We start from the raw sequence: 19,225 nt of genomic DNA, 5'->3' as shown, positions 1-19,225 counted from the left end.
CTCTCCTACCATGTTTCAATGGCTTTTCTCCTGATTCTGCATTTGTTTGGTTGCTATAAACCTTTGTCTATATTCCAGAGTACCAATAAATATGATTCTGACATTTTTTCCCTGGTGTTTTCAGTGTTTCTTTGGAGGGCCTGGCTATTTTAACTAACATCACTCAGTTCTATAAGCGATGAAGTTTAAGTCCTTATGTTAACATCATAATTTGTTTACCAGTGTACACCTTTTAATGAAAAGAATAACAAATCACAAAAACAAACAACTAGAAATTTCTCTAGCATTAATGGACTTGTGAAAATCAATAAAATGATTTATTTTGTACACACAAAGTCAAAATCTCTTTGTACACTTAAATTTTTGCAGATTCATACAAACAAAACAATACTGCTCCATATAAACTTTTGTATAAACATTAAAGGAAATACATACATTATTTTTTCTTTCAGTGCTTCCAAAGCACAGAATGTGTAAGTCCACCTGAAGACTTTCTGTCATCACATGCAAGAACAAATGTCAGAGGTTAGGGCAGCCTCAGGTGTACTTTGTAATGTCTCTAGACAAAAATAGAAGAGATTTGGAGGTAGATTGTTTGGTGACTCTCCCTGCCCCTTCCCACAGAGAAATAAGTTACCCGAATAGCAGCTTCTTACTCTTTGATTCAAACTATCCTGAATATTGCATGGTTTAAAAGGCACAACTAGGAATTGTTGAACACTTTGTTCAGCACACATAAGATGACCACTTCAATTCTGTACACCTGTTCTTTCTAAAGGACATAGTAAGAGCACCAAGTAGTGCTCCACTTGCAGGTGGCCCTTAGTCACTCTGAAAATTTCTGGAATGGTAAAGTTCAAATGAGTGAGCCCATATTACCTGTGGTAGGGGCAGCAGTATTTACTGAATTTAGCCTGCTGAATTAATAACATCACCTTCCCCAACTGGGAAAAGAAACAATAAAACAAAAAATTAATACTTTCAAAGAAAATTCTTAAGGCAAAGGCCCAGATTTTACTGCCAGATAATCATAAAATTAAAAAGCTCTACTGCTTGTTTTTAGCTTCTGGAAGGCAATTCCCTTGACTCAAACATTCTAAGAGGCTTCAACAATATGCCATTTCATCTTACAGCACAGAAAACTTGTCCTTTTTTCTCACTGGTTTTTGCATTAACATGGTGATCTGCTGTTGATGTGATTAATATTGTTGGGAAGATGGTGGGAATCTATTTTTTCTAGTACCTTCTCAAGGTACTGAATTAAGACTCGTCTTTTAAACCTGAAAATAAAAAAAATAAAAAAATAAAATATATATATATATATATATATTAACCAAAAGATACTTAAAGCATGTATGATGTGAAAGGCACTGTGTGGGATACAAAGTGGAGCTTACAGTCTACATGGGAGTATAAATTTCCTCCTCATGGAAAGATGTGATTTAGCAAATAGCAAGAGTGCCCACTGAGGGCCCAAACCCACCTCAGACTGCAGTAAGCCTAGAAGGATGAATGAGTTGAACTCAGATAATATCAATCTAAATACCCTTGGAAACAGAATTAACTATGAGTGAGAACCAAGGTTTGAGAAAAGTAAGGCAGAGCCTGTTCCTCTCTGTCCTGCATTGGGCCCTGCTGCTCAAAAACGAAAACTGAAGAGTTCCTGTTTATACCTACCTTGCAGCTTCCTTGATGGTAAATTTAACAAACTGTTTCTTCATCTCCAGAGGTCCTTTCACTTCTTCAAGCAAAATAAAAATTCTTTCATACTCTGAAGATATTAAAAAAAAAACTTCAGTACTTTAAAAAACTATGAATGGGAAATAAAATTCAATTGTTGTACACCCTTAGTAATCATTCTTTATAGGTGAAAAGTTAGATGTAGTTTGTATTTTAAACACTCAAATCAAAGCTTCTTCATGTAGCTGCTAAGGAAACTCCTATAACCACTAACAAAATGTGGTAGGCTAAATAATGGCCGCCCAAGTTGTCCATGTCCTAATCCCTGGAACCTGTGAATACGCTACCTTATACGACAAAAGGGACTTTGCTTTGCAGATGTAATTAAGTTAAGGATCTTGACGGGAAGATTACCCAGGTTTATGCACGTGGGCCTGATGTAATCACAAGTATCCGTATATGATACAACAGTAGAGTTAAACAGAGGAAAGATGCAAGGACAGGAGCAGAGGTCATAGAGGAGAAAAAGTGCTAACACTGCTGACTTGAAGGTTAACAAAGGGGCTATGGGCCAAAAAATACAGGTGGCCTTTTGAAGCTGGAAAAGGCAGGAAAACAGCTTTTCTCTAAAGCCTACAGAAAGAACGCTGGCCTGCCAATACCTTCATTTTAGCCTAGTGAAAATAATTTAAGAATTCTGACTCCCAGAGCTATAAAATAATACATTTTTGTTGTTTTAAGATACAAAATTTCATGATAACTTGTTACAACAGCCCCAACAACAAAGAGAACTATTATAATGAGTGAGGAAAAAAGAGAAAGATGTATCTTTTTAGTAAAAGCAAAAGAAATTTCTCTAAATTATGTGAAAATGCAATACTGCCAAAAAATGCACTTTAAGAAGTAGCTTGATATATTCTGAATCATAGAATGAGAGGGACCTCCTGCTGCATTACTGACATTCTTTCACTACTTACTTCGTCCAAACTTTCGAACTTCCTTCATTAATTGATGTTTTATATCAGCATTGATTCCTTGTGCCATAGCAGGAGTTATTTGCAATGTATTTTGCTCAGTTCCCAAAGTAGATGCTACTGTGACTTTTCGGTCATCTACAGAGAGATTACAATTTTTGGCTCCTCCTACAACTGCATTATTACGAGGTTTGTGAATCAGTCCATCTTTTCTGAGGCCACTGAAGTCATCAGACAGAGAATCCAATTGGTTGGGTGGAATACCATCTCTTGTTATATTCATAAGCTCTGGTGGAGCAGATTTTGACAAAAAGCCATCAGGTGGGGTTTGACCATTTTCCATCTTCTCTTCATGGATATCATGAATGGAAGTAGCATCTGGAAACCAAAGTAAGAAGTTGAGCTGTGAGATAGGTGCATTACGTCAACCCCACAGGCACATCCCTGTGCTCCTTTTATTTATTTCATAAAGCAAGAGGATGTACCAGATGGATATCTGAGATCTCACGAATTGAGTTCAGGAAAGTAAATACAATAAAACCATATTCTTCCCTTCATGACACTATGAATACATATGGAAACCAAGGAAGATGGTATACCTAATAAACAAACATTTGCAGATTCCTCGTATTCATGGTTCAGTGACAGCTTGTTATGCTTTAAGAGCTGAAAAGCAGCAAGTCTCACTTGATGTCCTGATTTCTCAAATTCATATACAAACTACCATGCTTTACTGAGTTGAAGCCAGACAACTCGGATACACCTCAACCTGCCTCCTCTCTACATCAAATATACTGAGAAAGTAGAGGCGGGCATTAGGGCTGAACATTCTACCTTCATTCCATCTCTAAAAATCCCTGTCTGTATATGATTCTCCCCATCCTTCCTTTCTGGGTCAAAGAAGTGGGTTTCTTTTTACTCCAACTCTGATAACTGTACCTCATTTATTCAAACTCTTCTGTGCCAGGCATTGTGCTGGGAGCTGGGGATCAGCACTGACCCAGGTAGAGAGAAACTTTCCCTGCCCTCATGGGTCTGACATTCCCATGGTCAGACAGCCAGTGCACAATGAGCAAATGAAACAACACCGCTGGATTCATGTTAGGGAAGAAGCAAGCAGGGACATGAGAGAGAACAGCAGAGGGAGCCTCCAGGGGCCGGCCCAGGGCTGGGCAGGGCCTTCTGAGGAGGCGTCCTATGAGCAGAGCCTGGAGGAGGAGACAGAGCCGGCCTGTGCAGATGCAGAGGAAGAGTTCCAGGCTGCGGTGAGGGCTAGGGCAGGGGCCAGAGGGGGACGAGCCGCGTACCATAGAGGGAAGGACAGAGGCAGAGAGAGCAAGGAGGAGACCCACAGGACACATGTTAGGAGAGGATGGTGGGGCCAGGCCACGCAGAGCCTTGTAGACGACGATCAGTAGTTTAGGTTCTGTTCTGATGCTTAGGAAAGTTGACGACGGGGTTTCAGGATGGATGTGGCACCATCTGATTTATGTGTGGACATGATCACTCTGGCTGTAGCATTAGAGTATGGCCTGGAAGGGGGCAAGCATGGGAAACATGGAGATCACCTAAGAAGCTATTGTAGTAGCTTGGTAAGAGATCATGGCAGTGTGGACTCGAGGGACGGAGAGAAATGGTGGGATATAGGGATTATATTGAATATCAAATTTCCTGGACTTAATTGGATCGAAATGAAAGAAAAATAAAAATTACAGTGCGTCTAAGGTTTGCCACCTAAACCAGGGAGTAAATAGTGCCAGGTATGTGCAGGAGCCAGCACACAACTGCTCGAAGAGCACATTGTGCCCATTTCTTCCTGACTCTGGTTCAGCTATCCCAGGTTGATATCTTGATATCAATCATACCAGCATTGTTTACAATAGGGCAATCTGCAAACACTACAACCTGTGGCTTCTCTACCCTCCCAAGCCCCACTGGTATTATAGCTTTACTACCACACTGGTGGATGGTGTCATTAACTGCCATGCAGAAGGCTGTGAATGGGGCTGTTTTGGAGAGGGGCAAGGTCAGGAGTTCAGCTGAAACACATGAAATCTCCTAAGTTTTCTATACTTAAGTGGAGATGCCACGTCCATGGTTAAATCTGATTCTGGAGTTGAGGAGTGAGTTGTAGTCTAGAGGTATTAATATCAGAGTTGTTGAAATATAAATCAAATTTAAAGCCTCAAGACTTCACGGGATCACCTAGGGAGAGAGTGGTGTGAAGAGAAGAGGACGTAGGATTAAGCTCTATGGCCCTACTATATTTAGAGGTGGGACAGAAAGAAAGAAACCAGAAGAAGAGAATAAAAAGAAGTCACTATTAAAGAGAAAATAAAACAGAGAGTTTACGGTGTCTGGGAACCCAGGAAGGTTTCCATGGAGGATGGGGTGAAAAACTGTGTCAAATGCTATTGAGAAGGAATGGCAACGTGCTGCAGACACTGGCGACCTTGATGAAAACTGTTTCAGGGGGGTTGAGGAGGCAGCTCCAGACTGCACTGGGTCAGAGCATGAATAGGAAGTGAGAGCACAGAGGGCAGGCACAGATCCACCCTGTTGCTGAGCCATTTGGTCCTACTGCCTTGGAAACCTGCTTTATCCTCCTCACTTTTGCAGCCACTCCGAATGGTTGGAGCAAACATGCTCATATCGCTCCATTTTTCCATTAATTGCTGTGCTATTTACTTCTAAGTAATGTATTAATTACTGTTAATTACTATGTGTTGATTACTATGAAATTATGGAACTTTTCCCCCCTCACACAGATTGAGATCCTTAAAACAGGGTCTCTGCTCCCTACGGGGCCTATTGTACCTACCACATAGATGATTTAATAATGGTTTACTTAATTGAACACATTTGAAAGAAAGGAATACAACGAAAAATAAAATGGTTTAGCATCTTAGTCTTCTAGGAGCCATAAGGAAATCACAACCACTACTCTATACCTGTATGTACAAGGGTGGGTTTTATGAGGTTTGGATAAGATGGGAACCACCAGGCTGAGGGTGGTCCCTTTCCGCCCACATGGTTAGTTACAGTAGGCGGTGTTTGTGGTTTCCTCAACAGCAGAGACATACTCCGCCTTCTCTTAGATGAGATAGGACTGCTGGGTTCTCCAGGACGTTTCACTCTGTTTTGTGGCCCTGCTACAAACTCATCTGCTTCATCAATCATCATTCCCTAAAAAACATCAACGAACATATTCCATTAAAGACAACAATTCAACTATCACAAACCTGCAAGCACTCTTCATATGTGTATACAATCAATCATGCATTACATCACTAATATAAGTCTTAATCAGGGGCCAAAGATTTACCATGCCCCACACCAACTCTGTTCTTGGAAAATGCAAATCAGTTTTAATCCATTCTAGCTGGAACAGGAGGAAACTAACATACAAGTTGTTGCTTAAGGCAAAACATACTACAATAATGATTAATCAAAAGTTTAAGGAATGAGCAGCTCTAATCAATCCAAGTGGGATAAACCCACAGTTACCTTTTTGAAGAAGTGCAAACCATTTTGCATCAACTCTTAGTAGGGGAAATAATTTCCTTTTGTGGTGCTTTTGTGCTTTAAATTCATCATTAAGAAATATTGATTATTACTGTGATTTTTGATTATTATTACAGAATGCTACATGTAGATGGTGAAAGGCAAGTAGATGGAAAAACTAATTCCCAACTGCAACCTCACAGGGATTCACATATGTCCATCTTGGTGCTGGGCACGGAGTGAGGAAGCTTCTCATTCTTGCGGGGGTAGATAAAAGATGACAGCCAGCAGTAGAAGGTTCGCTAAAAGTTGTTCTCACCCAAGGTTAACCCAAGAATATGTGTCCCCATTATTTTAATTAGGTCATACTAAATGACTTTTCCATAGGATTGCCCCCCCCATAAACAGTACAGAAAGGGGAAAACATTTTCATTGTGCATTTACATGTCCAGTAATGTTCTAAACACCGCACATGTACTAACACACTTAATATTCTGCAGAGCTCTGTCGGTTAGGCATAATTATTCCCCCAGTGCTAGAAATGGGGAAACCAAGGCACAGAAAGAATAAGAAAAACTCCAATTAACTGATTGAAAATTGGGGTGAGGGGAAATACCTTTGAGTCTTTTTTTGTTACAGAAGAGATTATTGCATGGTCTGAGCCTTAATATCAATGGTCTCCTCCATGAGTGCAAATATAACCCCACTTGTTTTCATGCTTAAATTGTCAAGTCTTCATATCTCACACATTCACGCATGCAGGCACACAAAGACACACACCTCACATTTAGATCTCCAGACAGTGCAAATAAAGCAACATTACCTAGTACTTCATATTTTAAGGGGCACAATCATCATTGTCTACACAGAGCACTGCAGATCAGAGTCATGAAAATCGAGGAAATAAATGGTGATCTCAATATTAAAGGAATTCGTATGTGGCAATGGAAATGAATAGACTCTGGAGCCAGAAAGACGTGGGTTCAAATCCTGGTTCTTACCAGCTATATTGCAGGGTGAGCTATTTGACCACTGTGAGCTTTGATTTCTCCATACTAAAGTGCAGACAGTAGCATTTGCCTTGCAGAACAGTTACAAGCATTAAATGTAATTGTTTAAAACACCAGCTCCTACTAGGTATTCAATAAATGGCAGATATTATTTTATGCAACCAACACATTCTTCCATCACAGGCTCCCACTTTTTATCCACAAAGAGCCCTAGTGTTATATGTTATCTTTCAAACAAACAAAAGGATCTCTGATTTGTATTCATCTTGCTAAAAAGAAAAGAATTATAGCAAAAATATCACGATTTAGGAAGACATAAAAATAAGTATCCTACCTTCTTATCTTGTTTAAATGGATTGCCAAAAGTATGAAGTCTTTTTGGTTGATCTGTATCAATCTCTCGTAGAGGAGAAGGCAGCGTCTTCAGATATTCCTGATAGTTACCCATTTGTGCGACCGGAACACTATGAAGAGAATCTGCAAAATCAAGCACTCCAAGATTTAGAATCATCTCTCTGGGCTGACCCCGTGGCTCACTCGTGTGAGTGTGGTGCTGAGAGCGCCGAGGCCGCAGGTTCGGATCCTATATAGGGATGGGCGGTGCACTCACTGGCTGAGCACGGTGTGGGTGACACCAAGCCAAGCGTTACGATCCCCTTACCAGTCACAACAACAACAACAACAACAAAAGAATCATCTCTCTTCACCCTACTATTACTGCCCACAGGCTCACATCACTAGGACCAGAACAACTACTGTACCTCCAAACCAAGTTTGAGAATGGGCTGCCCTCCCATATGTTACCATCCCAACTCAAAACACCATATATATCTTCTGCATTTCAAAGAGCCTAGGCTACGGCGTTCTCTTATCATCCAGAGTAACTTGGTTAATGGGCCCTAACTTCTGAGAATTTGATTAAATCTGTAGGCTTTCTTCCTAGATAAGCCTCCTTACACACAAAATTTTGTGTATAATTTCAAGGGGTTGGCCAAGCTAAGATTTGCTTATTTTACTGGACAGCTAATCCTGTTTGAAATTAACAAAATGGAGTCAAAGTAAATTGTAAATAGTCACAATTATCCTGGACACTATCAAGTTCATTACTTTCATGTAAACAAGGTATTATCTATTCAATTCATCATAGTAGGCTCAGTGGTATAGTGTTTGGGTGTGGAGGTTGGGAAATCTGACAGACCTAGGTTTTGCTACTTTCCAACTGACTAAACCAGAGAAAACTATTAAAAAGTTCACTCTTGGGTTCTATGTCCATAAAATGGGCATAAAAACAATATCTGTCACCTAGGTCTGTTTGAGGCTCACAAGAATAAAGCATGGCAAGTATAGTGTATGTGCTGATTAATGCACACGTGCCCTTAAACTTGAGAAAAATAAACTGCCTGGATAGACATAGCGATTCAGTGAAAACAGGCATTCCAAACATTAAAGTATTACAAAATAACCTACTTATTATGCAATAAACACCTTCATGTTAAGTGGCGTTTTCCTAACCAATAAAAAGGACTTCATTGTTCATTTACCTTCATCTTGTCCAACAATAAACTTGTGCGTTTTCAGCAGATTGGATCTCATTCTGGTCAACTGGTCTAAGAGATCTCTACGTGGAATATCATAAGCATTTCTGTATGTCTGAGGTTTCAAATCCTATTTGAAATGAAAGATAATTTCAGTTACTCCTGAGGCTTTTCATATAGAAATTAAAAGCCTTTAAAATCTTGTTGAAGAGAGCTATCTTCAATACAACTAACTATAGTAGAATATTTCCAGTGGAAAATTTCCATTCATGTTCTGATTTCTAACACACGCACAAAATATTAAAGCCACTAGGAATAACCCTTTCCTTGTGTTTCATTTATAACATAAAATCCTGAAATTTATAACTGTGGCAGCCTTGCAGGACATACCTGTGGCAGCCTTGCAGGACCACTGCTTGCAATCCAGATTTATTCCTCTGATAGCCATGGAGGTGAACTGCTAGAATCTCCCTTCAGGAAAGCAATGGCTGATCCAGCTGCCCTTGGCCAGGGACTGAGAATGGGGGGGATGTTAGGACCCAGCCAGCTCTGCCCAACATGGACCTCCTTTATGGGAAATTTTGCTGCCAGAGGTCCCCGTTGGGCTGGCAAGACTTTCTGCAAACTGCATCACTGCCTGAGCCTCTTCATACCCAATCCTCTTTCCTTCCCCCCTCTCTCACAGGTGCTGGATCAGCACTGTGGCCTGAAAGCTCTCCCTGTCTTTTCCCACTCCCCTTTATCCTTCATAGGCATTACCTCCAAAATGTTATCTTGTATATTTAAATCCACATTGGTGTCTGCTGGCAAGACAATTCCTAAACTAGACCATTGATAACTACTAACTCCAAAATAGGATTATCATTATTTCAAAACTAAAGCAATATGAAAGACATAAATGTATCAAATTCTAACAAATACATACTATTGATGTCACAATTTACCTTGTTTAAGAGCCCTACTTGAAAGCCAGCAAATTCTTTGGTATTCAGCTCTGTCAGTCTCAGTGCAGTTTCCCCTGTGATTTCTTTCAATAGTTTTCTAAAATTTTTATTGTGAGTCAAAGACATGCCACCTCCAGAATGATTTTTCACTTTGATTCCAATTTCCTGGGGAGGTTTCTTCCCCACTGATGCTAGTATTCGCTCTGACTCTAGTTTGGTCTAAAATGACAGTACATAGTATGTTATAAAACATCGCCATTATCACTATCACTTTTACTAGTTAAGAAAGACAATACTTTAAGAACCCCACAGAACAATTTTCAATCACAAATCACAGAAAAATGAATAATTAAACATTTTCCTGTGCTTCTCTGTACTACCACAGCAACAGAGAGAGGGGGGGCTGGAAAGACAAATATCTTAATACATTTTTCTCTTGTCTAGTGTTAAAATTATGATTGAATTGTGGAGAGAATAAAAGCCATTGGTAAGAATTTCATTCATAGACAAAATACATTATGTTACTGTAAAATCTAGTCTAAATCAATATATTGATTTTTGGACCCAGACATAAAGGTTTAAGACTCTGTATTTATACATGTAAACTAGTGCTAAAATTCAGATTATATAGATTGGCATTGTAGCTGAAAAAAATGAAACTGCTTATTTCTAATATTGGGCTATCCCAAAATAGTCTCAGAAGGTAATACTTAATTTAACAAGTATTACTAAGTAAATAATTTGTAGTGTGTATTCAGTAAGTTTCTTACTAACTTACACTGAAAAATTCTCTTAATAGACACTACTATGCCTTATTGATTAATATTGCTTAAGAGAGTACTGTAATAATATATTTGGCATATCTGCGTTTAATACATCTGAGATGGTTCAAGGAACACTGGTGACATAGAATTATTAAATTAGTAATTAAATTAATAATTACAGCTATTATAAATTAGTAATGATCTTTTTTTTCTCTCTAAAAGATGGAATTCCACCAATGTCCAGTAAGCCTAAAATAATTTTGAATTTTTTGTGGTTTGGTCAGATATTTTTATTAATTTTCCCTGATTATTGGAATTAAGTATATGTTTATTATCTCTAAAAAAAATTCTTAAGTCATGAAATATGAGATAAGAGCAAATGAAGGGTCTGTTTTCTTAAATGGTCTTGAAAGCTCATTTATAAAACTATAATATGCAATTGCCCCAACAGTTCCCAGAACCTGCATTAGTTTCAACTCTGTTCACTATTCTTCCTTGTGGCCATACCCTGCTGACACAGCCTTAAAGGCCTAAGGTTAATGTCAATTAAAATAATAAATAAATAGATCAATAGATAGATAAGTAAATAAATAACCAAACCAAAACATTTACAACAACAACAAAAAATCTATTTGCAGAGAGGAAAAGGGGTTAGGGGATATTTGGTGGAGCAGAAATCTGGGTTTGCCTTTACTTTATTTTGCATGTATGAGCACACTGGACTGGTAGGAGCTGGTAAGCTCCAGACTGTACTTAAGTTTTTGCCAGTTCCTAGCAAGGTGTGTCAGCATCCCAATTGTGCAGTCCTTTTGTTTCTTTAATAAAATATGACACTTTGCTTACTACTCTCCGTTTTCTGAAGGCCAGTCTTCCAAACATATCCAACATGAAGCATTATAGTCACTGCAAATGCTACTACTGTTCCCTACCTGGGAATACCTTTGTGCATAAGGTAGTAAAACTGATGCATTAATTTGTCATATAACATAACACACTTGTATGGCAGTAAAGCTCTAATGCAGTAGTTCTCAAACATTTCCATCCTACGAGAATGGGCTAGGTAGAGGTGAGAAGTATGATAAGGAGGGGTGAGTGGAGGATGAGGTACTAATAGAGAGGGGCAGGCAAGGGACAAGGTGAATAATGGTAAATGAAGTGGGGGTATAAAGGAACAGATGGAGGGCAAGAAGAGAGGAGGTTGATCTCCACTCTTCAGGGCCCCTTGGGGCATATCGCCCTCCAGTTTGAGGAAATCACATCTCCCCCTCTCCAGGTAAAAGCATATGGCTATTGATCCAAGGGCTAGCATGTGAATGTAAGTCCTTCATGTGCCTGAAAACTAATTTCAGGCAAGTCATTTAATCACACCATGACTCAGTGTACTGATCTAAAAAGGGGGATGCTCTAGCCCAAAGTGATTCGAGGAGAAACTGGGTTGCGGATAGACAAAATGTGACCCATGAGAGAATTCTATTAAGCCTCTGCCCCTGTTAGGCCAGAAAATATCAACCAGCTTGTGGGTAGGACAAACTGGCAGGCAAAAGGAGAAATGGCACAGCATCAGATGATACTGACAGACCCTTAACTGCAGTTTAATGGTGAAGCTAGAAGCCATAGAGAATCACGTTATCACTAAATCCATAAGGTGTAGAGATACATACACATTTAATTTGAAAAATTACAATTACACTAAAGAATAAGGAAATGCACTTCTGAGGGCAAAGGATTTTTGTTCGTTTGTTTTTACCAATACTACCTGTTGGCTGAGTTTTTTAAGGTAAGAGATAACACTGTAACTAAGTCCACAATCTAAATTATCTGATATCAGATTTGGAGCTCCCATCATCCTTAGTGCTTTCTTTAATGGCTATAAGGAAACAAAATACACAACAGTAAGAATAGAATAAATCTTAAAATACTCAAAGTTCAGTTATAAGGGGCAAAGGGACATGATTCATTTCTTAGAAGTCAAGGTGCTGCACATAAAACCAAACATGGAACATTAAAAAGTGGCAATGAAAATAGCAGAGAAGTAAGGAGCAGAAAGTAAAAAAAATCAGAAGAGAGTGGGATAAGAAGAGCAAGTAACAGCAAATTCAAACAGGTAAATCGCTTTCAGTCATAATTCCCAAGTCATACAATCATTTCGCATTGCATCTCATTGTGCACCCTGTTCCTGCCATGGTGAGTACTAACACACCCCTATTTCTCCCCCCCAGTGACACCAATGGCACCATTTAAGATTCCACCTTTTCACCTCTAGAAACTTGGCTTAAAGTTTACGACATGAACCTCTGAAATGCTTTTGATAATCTTGACTTAGATTATATTACCAGTTGGGAATCATCATGAACACATTCCTCAAATTATAAAAAATAAAATAAATCAAAGTAATTTTTAACTCTTTGGATCCCCCCAACAGTGACCCCACTTCATGCTGTGTCTAGGACACATTTAACAGGCAATAAGCAACAATAATGTCTTCAGATGTTTTTTTCAGAGGGAAATCTCACAGTAAGAATTTCTAGAGTTAAAAAGGGAAGTTGATATAATACATGACTCCAGACCTATTTATTCTTGAATTCAAAAATTACAATTTCATAAGATTAGCTTTAATAAGAGAAACATAGATGTGTTTTATAAAAATAACCATGGCAGTTAAAGGAAATAAAATAGAGAAAACAGTTTTCTTTTGTGCCATCAGCACATCTTCAAACTCTTACACATGGTTTGAGAAGACTGACAACACAAATATTTGTAAAATTAAAAGATAATTATCTTATTGCAGGGGTAAAGCCTTCTATTTATTGACATATCTTATGACAAGAATCATCATTGTTACAGTTAATGCATATATACACATAAATACATACTAATAAGTAGTACGGAGGCAGAGTTTTTAAGTAGCTGTCAAAAGCCTGTCGCCACTTCAGATTTGGCTTAAGCTTGTGAACTTTAAACAAGTCATCTGTAATAGAAAACCAAATAAAACATTACATTATTCCAGTCCTGAATTACAATATCTAAATCAGGCAACTCACATCTAGAAATCTCAGACTTTAATTACATTAGCTGAATCTTTCATTGGAGTTTATTTTATTATCTTTTTTGGTGGTTGTACTGTTTACCAAAATTGTATATAGTATTTTTCTATAAGACGAAATAAATTCTCAAGTTACATATTCCTCTTCCATCTGTGAAGCTACATAAAATATAATATTAAAACACTGACTCTGATCCACCTGAAATGTTTTCCTGACCTGTTATATATTGGCAACTCTACTGTAGTAATTTTCACCTGAGGGAAAATCCATGATCACTGGTTGATGGAATAAAATTTCTTTCATTTAAACAGAGGAGGTGTCATACTTTTTTGCTGAGAGGTCAAAGTAAGAGTCTTTACAAAGTATATGAAAATAAAAGCAAAGCCTCTAATTTCTAGGCAATGACAGGCAAGCTGTAAATTATATTTTGGATGCTCTTTTATCAGTCCAGGCCTTGTACAGCCATACTTCCCTCTCTCTTAATTTCTTTGATTTCTGTCGTCAAAGATTTTGAGCCAAACTTTGGATTAATCAAATATTAGTGAACAATTGGGGAATAGTAAAAGCACTAGTAAAAACAAGTAGAGACGTTAGGTTGAAGTTTAAAATTCTGTATCTGTACAACTAAACATTTATCTTAAATAAGCAGACATACCCTATCCTTTCATACTTAAACTGAATTATTTTAATAATTACATCTATATAAATACTTTATATGTACTGCATGAAAATTTCCAAAACATCTCTTTAATATCCTTCATATCTCATTATTTCCTTCCAAGTGTAATAAAAAGTATTTTTTTCTAATATAATAATTCTAAATTGGTATCCCAGACATCAACATGAATCTGCCACAAATACTACAAATACTAAAGATACTATAATTTCATCTTCATTTTGTTTCTTCAGGTTTTATTAGTTCTTATTTAAAAAAAAAATAAAAGCTTTACTTCCAGAGATAAAACCATCGCTGTGCCAAATGCATAATTTCTCTACAAACGGGGCTTTTCTGGGAAAGTGAGGGGTAAAAGGGTAAAGGAGGTAAAAGGCCACGAAAATTGATTACATTGTATAAAGTTGAATATACTAATTATTCTGATTTGAGCATCACATATTGCACACAGGTATTTATATTCAACTTTGTACCCCACAGATATGTACAATCAACTTATGTTTCAATAAAAAAAATAAAATTAAAATTAAAAAATGAAATTCTGAATTACTTTAGTTAAGAAAAGAGATTACATATGTTCATTATTGCTATAATAAATTATTCACTCCTGCTGAAACAAATGTAAATATATATACAAAGTCATAAAATGAAGATCTTTTGTTCCTTTGGTAAGAGGTAGAAAGAATAAAGAAAAAAGATCTGAAGAGATTTGTAACTCATTGCAGCATGGGGGGGCTTTAAAGAACATTCGTATCTTGACAGAAAGGAATGAAAGACCATGGAAATATCCTGCTATTCTCTGCCTTATTGTGGAGTCTGTTGGGAATTAGGCAGACTTCAGAAAATAACTGACAAATGTAAATACTGAAGAGACTTTTAGACAAAAACAGAGTAGATAATCAGGCTCAATAATACTCTTAGTATTTCTAACAATGCCAACTGCAATGATTCAGCCTAGGAGCTGATTTAGTCTAATTATTTCTTCCAGATTTTTTAAAAAATGGCAGTCAAGAGAAGAAGGGAAATCTTCCACAGTCTAGATAAAAGGATAGAGAGCTCTTAAGGTGACACTGTTTTAGCCACTACCTCTGTAGCTCAGAAAATTATTTCTATGGCATTAGATGTCCATTCATGTGGAGTGTGTAGGATGGTACAGCAAAGATGTCATAAACAATTAGCTAATCAACATTGGAAAGAAGAGTAGATGAGAATGTAGAATGAGAATAAAATGACACTGCCAACACCTCGAAAACTCATGATATTTCCTCTTCTAATTCCTTTTCTCCCATTTTCCTCTACAACTGATACCAAAGAAATACAATCATTAGAGATGATTATAAACAACGCTATGCCAATAAATTTGAAAACCTAGAGGAAATGGATAAATTTCCGTACACATACAAACTACAAAGACTGAAACAAGTAGAAATAGAAAACCTGAATAGACCAATAACAAACAACAAGATTGAAGCAGTAATCAGCAGTCTCCCAACAATGAAAATCCAAGGACCCCATGGCTTTACTGCTGAATTCTACCAAACTTTTAATGAGGAATTAATACCAACTATCTTCAAACTATTCTAAAAATATTGAAACAGGCTATTCTCCCAAACTTATCCTATGAGGCCAAATTCATCCCAATAGCAAAACCAGACAAGGATACAACAATAAAAGAAAACTACAGGCCAATATCTCTGATGAACACAGATGCAAAAATCCTCAACAAAATGCTGGCAACCAGAATACAGCTACACATCAAAAAATTATACAACATGATCAGATCAAGTGGGATTCATCCCAGGGGTGCAAGGATGGTTCAACATATGGAAGTCAGTAAATGTGATACACTGCATTAACAAAATCAAAGACAAAAACCATATGATCACCTCAACAGATGCAGAAAAAGCATTTCACAAAATTCAACATCCCTCCCTGATAAAGACACTCAGCAAATTAGGTATAGAAGGAAAGTATTTCACCACATTAAAGCCAATATGAGTAACCCACCACTAATATCATTCTGAGTGGGGAAAAGCTGAAAAAGAACAGGAACAAGACAAGATGCCCACTCTCACCACTCCTATTCGACATAGTTTGGGAAGTACTAGCCAGAGCAAACAGGCAAGAGAAAGAAATAAATGGCATCCAGATTGGAAAATACCAAATCAAACTGTCCCTGTTTGCAGATGACATGATCCTATATATAGAAAAACCTAAAGACTAAACAATAAAACTCTTAGAGATGATAAACAATTTCAGTAAAGTTGCAGGATACAAAATCAACATGCAAAAATCAGTAGCATTTTTATACTCTAGTAACAAACTAGCAGAAAAAGAAATCAAGAAAGCAAGCTCATTTACAATAGTCAAAAAACAAACAAACCAAAAACCCTAGGAATCAATTTACCCAAGGAAATGAAAGAGCTTTACAATTAGAGGTACAAATCACTGCTGAAAGTAGTTAAAGAGAACACAAAAAGATGGAAAGACTGTCCATGCTCTTGGATTGGAAGAACAAATATTGTGAAAATGTCCATACTACCCAAAGTGATCTAAAGATTCAATGCAATCTCCATCAAAATACCAATGACATTCTTTACAGCTATAGAAAAAAATAATCCTAACATTCATACGGAACAACAAAAGACTCCAAATAGCCAAAGCAACCCAGAAAAAATAAAAATAATAAAAATTAAAAAATAAAGATGGAGGCATAATGCTACCTGACTTCAAATTATACTACAAAGCTATAATAGCTAAAAACAGCATGGTACTGGCATAAAAACAGATACTCAGAGCAATGGAACAGAATGAAGAACCCAGGAATCAACCCACAGACTTACAGCCAACTGATCTCTGACAAAGGCACCAAGAACATACATTGGAGAAAAGACTGCCTCTTCAATAAATGGTGCTGGGAAAAGTGGACATTGATATGTTATAGAAGGAAACTATACCCATCCTCTCACCATATACCAAAATCAACTCAAAACAGATTAAAGACTAAAATATATTTCTTGAAACTATAAAACTCCTAAAAGAAAATACAGGGGAAATACTTCAGGAAGTAGGACTGGGCAAAGACTTTTTGAATAAGACCCCAAAAGCACAAACAACAAAATAAAAAATAAACAAATGGGATTCCATCAAACTAGAAAGCTTCTGCACAGCAAAAGAAACAACTAATAGGGTGAAAAAGACGATCTATAGAATGGGTGAAAATATTTGCAAACTCTGCATCTGACAAGGGATTAATATCCAGCATATACAAGGAACTGAAACAACATAATAAAAAAAAAGTAACCTGATTAAAAAAGGGGCAAATGGGCTGAGTAGGCATTTCTCAAAGGAAGATATAAAAATGGACAAAAGACACATGAAAAAATGCTCAACATCACTAATCATCAGAGAAATGCAAATCAAAACCACACTGAGATAACATCTCACTCCAGTTAGATTGGCCATAATCAAAAAGACAAAGAATAACAAATGCTGGTGAGGATGTGGAGAAAGGGGAAGCCTTCTACACTGTTGGTGGTTCTGTAAATTAATGCAGCCATTAAGGAAAACAGTATGGAGTTTCCTCAAACAATTCCAGATAGAACTGTCATATAACCCAGCAATCCCACTGCTGGGTATACACCCAAAGGAATGGAAATCATCACATCAGAGGGATACCTGCACTCCCATGTTTATTGCAGCTCTATTTACAATAGCCAAGAATTGGAACCAACCTAAATGTCCATCGATGGACGACAGGATAAGGAAAATGCACAATGGAATACCACTCAGCCATAAAAAATAATGAAATTCTGTCATTCACAGCAACATGGATGAACTTAGAGAAAATTATGTTAAGTAAAATAAGTCAGATCCAGAAAGAGAAATACCACGTCTTCACTCATAAGTGAGAGCTAAAAAAATAAACGAATAAATAAAAAAAAAGAAAGAAAGATACAACAATCACGATAATTTGTTGAACTTTCATAAAGGAGAGAACAGAACTGAGGCCACCAGAGGTGGGAAAGGGGGAGTGGGAGGGGGGTTAGCAAGAAATTGGTAAAGGGCAACAAAAAATGATTACATTATGTAATGTTTAAAAATACTAATTATCTTAATTTGAGTATCACGTGTTGCACACAGGTATTGATATTCAATGCTGTTCCTCACAGATATGTACAATCAGTTATTTTTTTGTTAAAAAATTAATTAATTATTAAAAAAACAGAGAAGACCGGGATTTAAGTTGAAGCTCAGCCCTACCCTTAACTGAGTTTGGAGAAATCATGTCACCTTTTTGAGTCTCCATTTAGTCTATGAAATGGGTTACATGATAACTGCATTACCACAGGACTGTTCTGAGGAACTAGATTATATAGGTGTGAAAACACTGTATACAATGAAAAACAAACAAAAAACCAGTATAGGCTGTGAAGCACTGGATACATAGTGACTGCCATCCAATTATCCTCCTCCTGTTCTATATTCTCACACCTCTCCCTTTCTTTGTCCTGGTCATAAGTGGTCTTAATATGGAGCTGAATTTTGTGTTTTACACAAGTTCCTAGTTCTTCATTAAAAAAAAAAAAAAAAAAACAGGTGAATTGAATGTGGTATATCTAAGAAAAGAAAAAAAACGTTACAAACGCCCTAATTTCTGCAGTTACTGGTCCTCGATTAAAAAAAAAAAAGTTTCCTAATTGAGAGAAAATCTTTTGCCAACTATAGCCATCTGGTGACCTCACTCCTGACATGATTCTTCTGTTAGCTCATTGATCCAGTTAAGACTCACTTATCTATCTTAGAAAATGAGATATTTTATATTTTTCAGGTAAGTATTAGTGCTTAAATAATTAAAACTTAGGACCCAGCCCATGGCTCACTTGGGAGAATGTGGTGCTGATAACACCAAGACCACGGGTTCTGATCCCTATATGTAGGGATGGCCGGTTCGCTCACTTGGGAGAGTGTGGTGCTGACAACACCAAGTCAAGGGTTAAGATCCCCTTACTGGTCATCTTTACAAAAAATAATAATAATAATTAAACTTTCGTTAAGTACTTTTGATTGAAATCTTGCATTGATAAAGAGAAAACG

At 37.2% G+C, this 19,225-nt stretch overlaps 1 protein-coding gene across 6 annotated transcripts in view; it reads right to left on the bottom strand.

The window, feature by feature from the left end:
• Positions 1-526: 526 nt before the first annotated feature.
• INTS6L (integrator complex subunit 6 like) overlaps positions 527-19,225 on the bottom strand; it is a 53,910-nt gene continuing 35,211 nt past the window's right edge. The window contains exons 10-18 of one of the 6 annotated variants that reach the window (XM_063083745.1): positions 13,285-13,379; positions 9,648-9,866; positions 8,710-8,833; positions 7,503-7,645; positions 5,606-5,840; positions 2,658-3,032; positions 1,678-1,771; positions 1,244-1,280; positions 527-559 (exon numbers count right to left, since the gene is read on the bottom strand). In XM_063083745.1, coding sequence (XP_062939815.1) covers positions 527-559; positions 1,244-1,280; positions 1,678-1,771; positions 2,658-3,032; positions 5,606-5,840; positions 7,503-7,645; positions 8,710-8,833; positions 9,648-9,866; positions 13,285-13,379 — 1,355 coding nt within the window. Of the gene's footprint in view, positions 560-1,171; positions 1,281-1,677; positions 1,772-2,657; positions 3,033-5,605; positions 5,841-7,502; positions 7,646-8,709; positions 8,834-9,647; positions 9,867-12,167; positions 12,279-13,284; positions 13,380-19,225 lie in introns of those variants that run through there. The other 5 variants (XM_063083748.1, XM_063083743.1, XM_063083744.1 and 2 more) reach the window with 5 other exon arrangements.

Source organism: Cynocephalus volans, chromosome X, assembly GCF_027409185.1.
Source record: "Cynocephalus volans isolate mCynVol1 chromosome X, mCynVol1.pri, whole genome shotgun sequence".
NCBI classification, from domain to species: Eukaryota; Metazoa; Chordata; class Mammalia; order Dermoptera; family Cynocephalidae; genus Cynocephalus; species Cynocephalus volans.
Note: the sequence above shows the minus strand (reverse complement) of the source record. Positions and strands in the feature narration are given on the sequence as shown.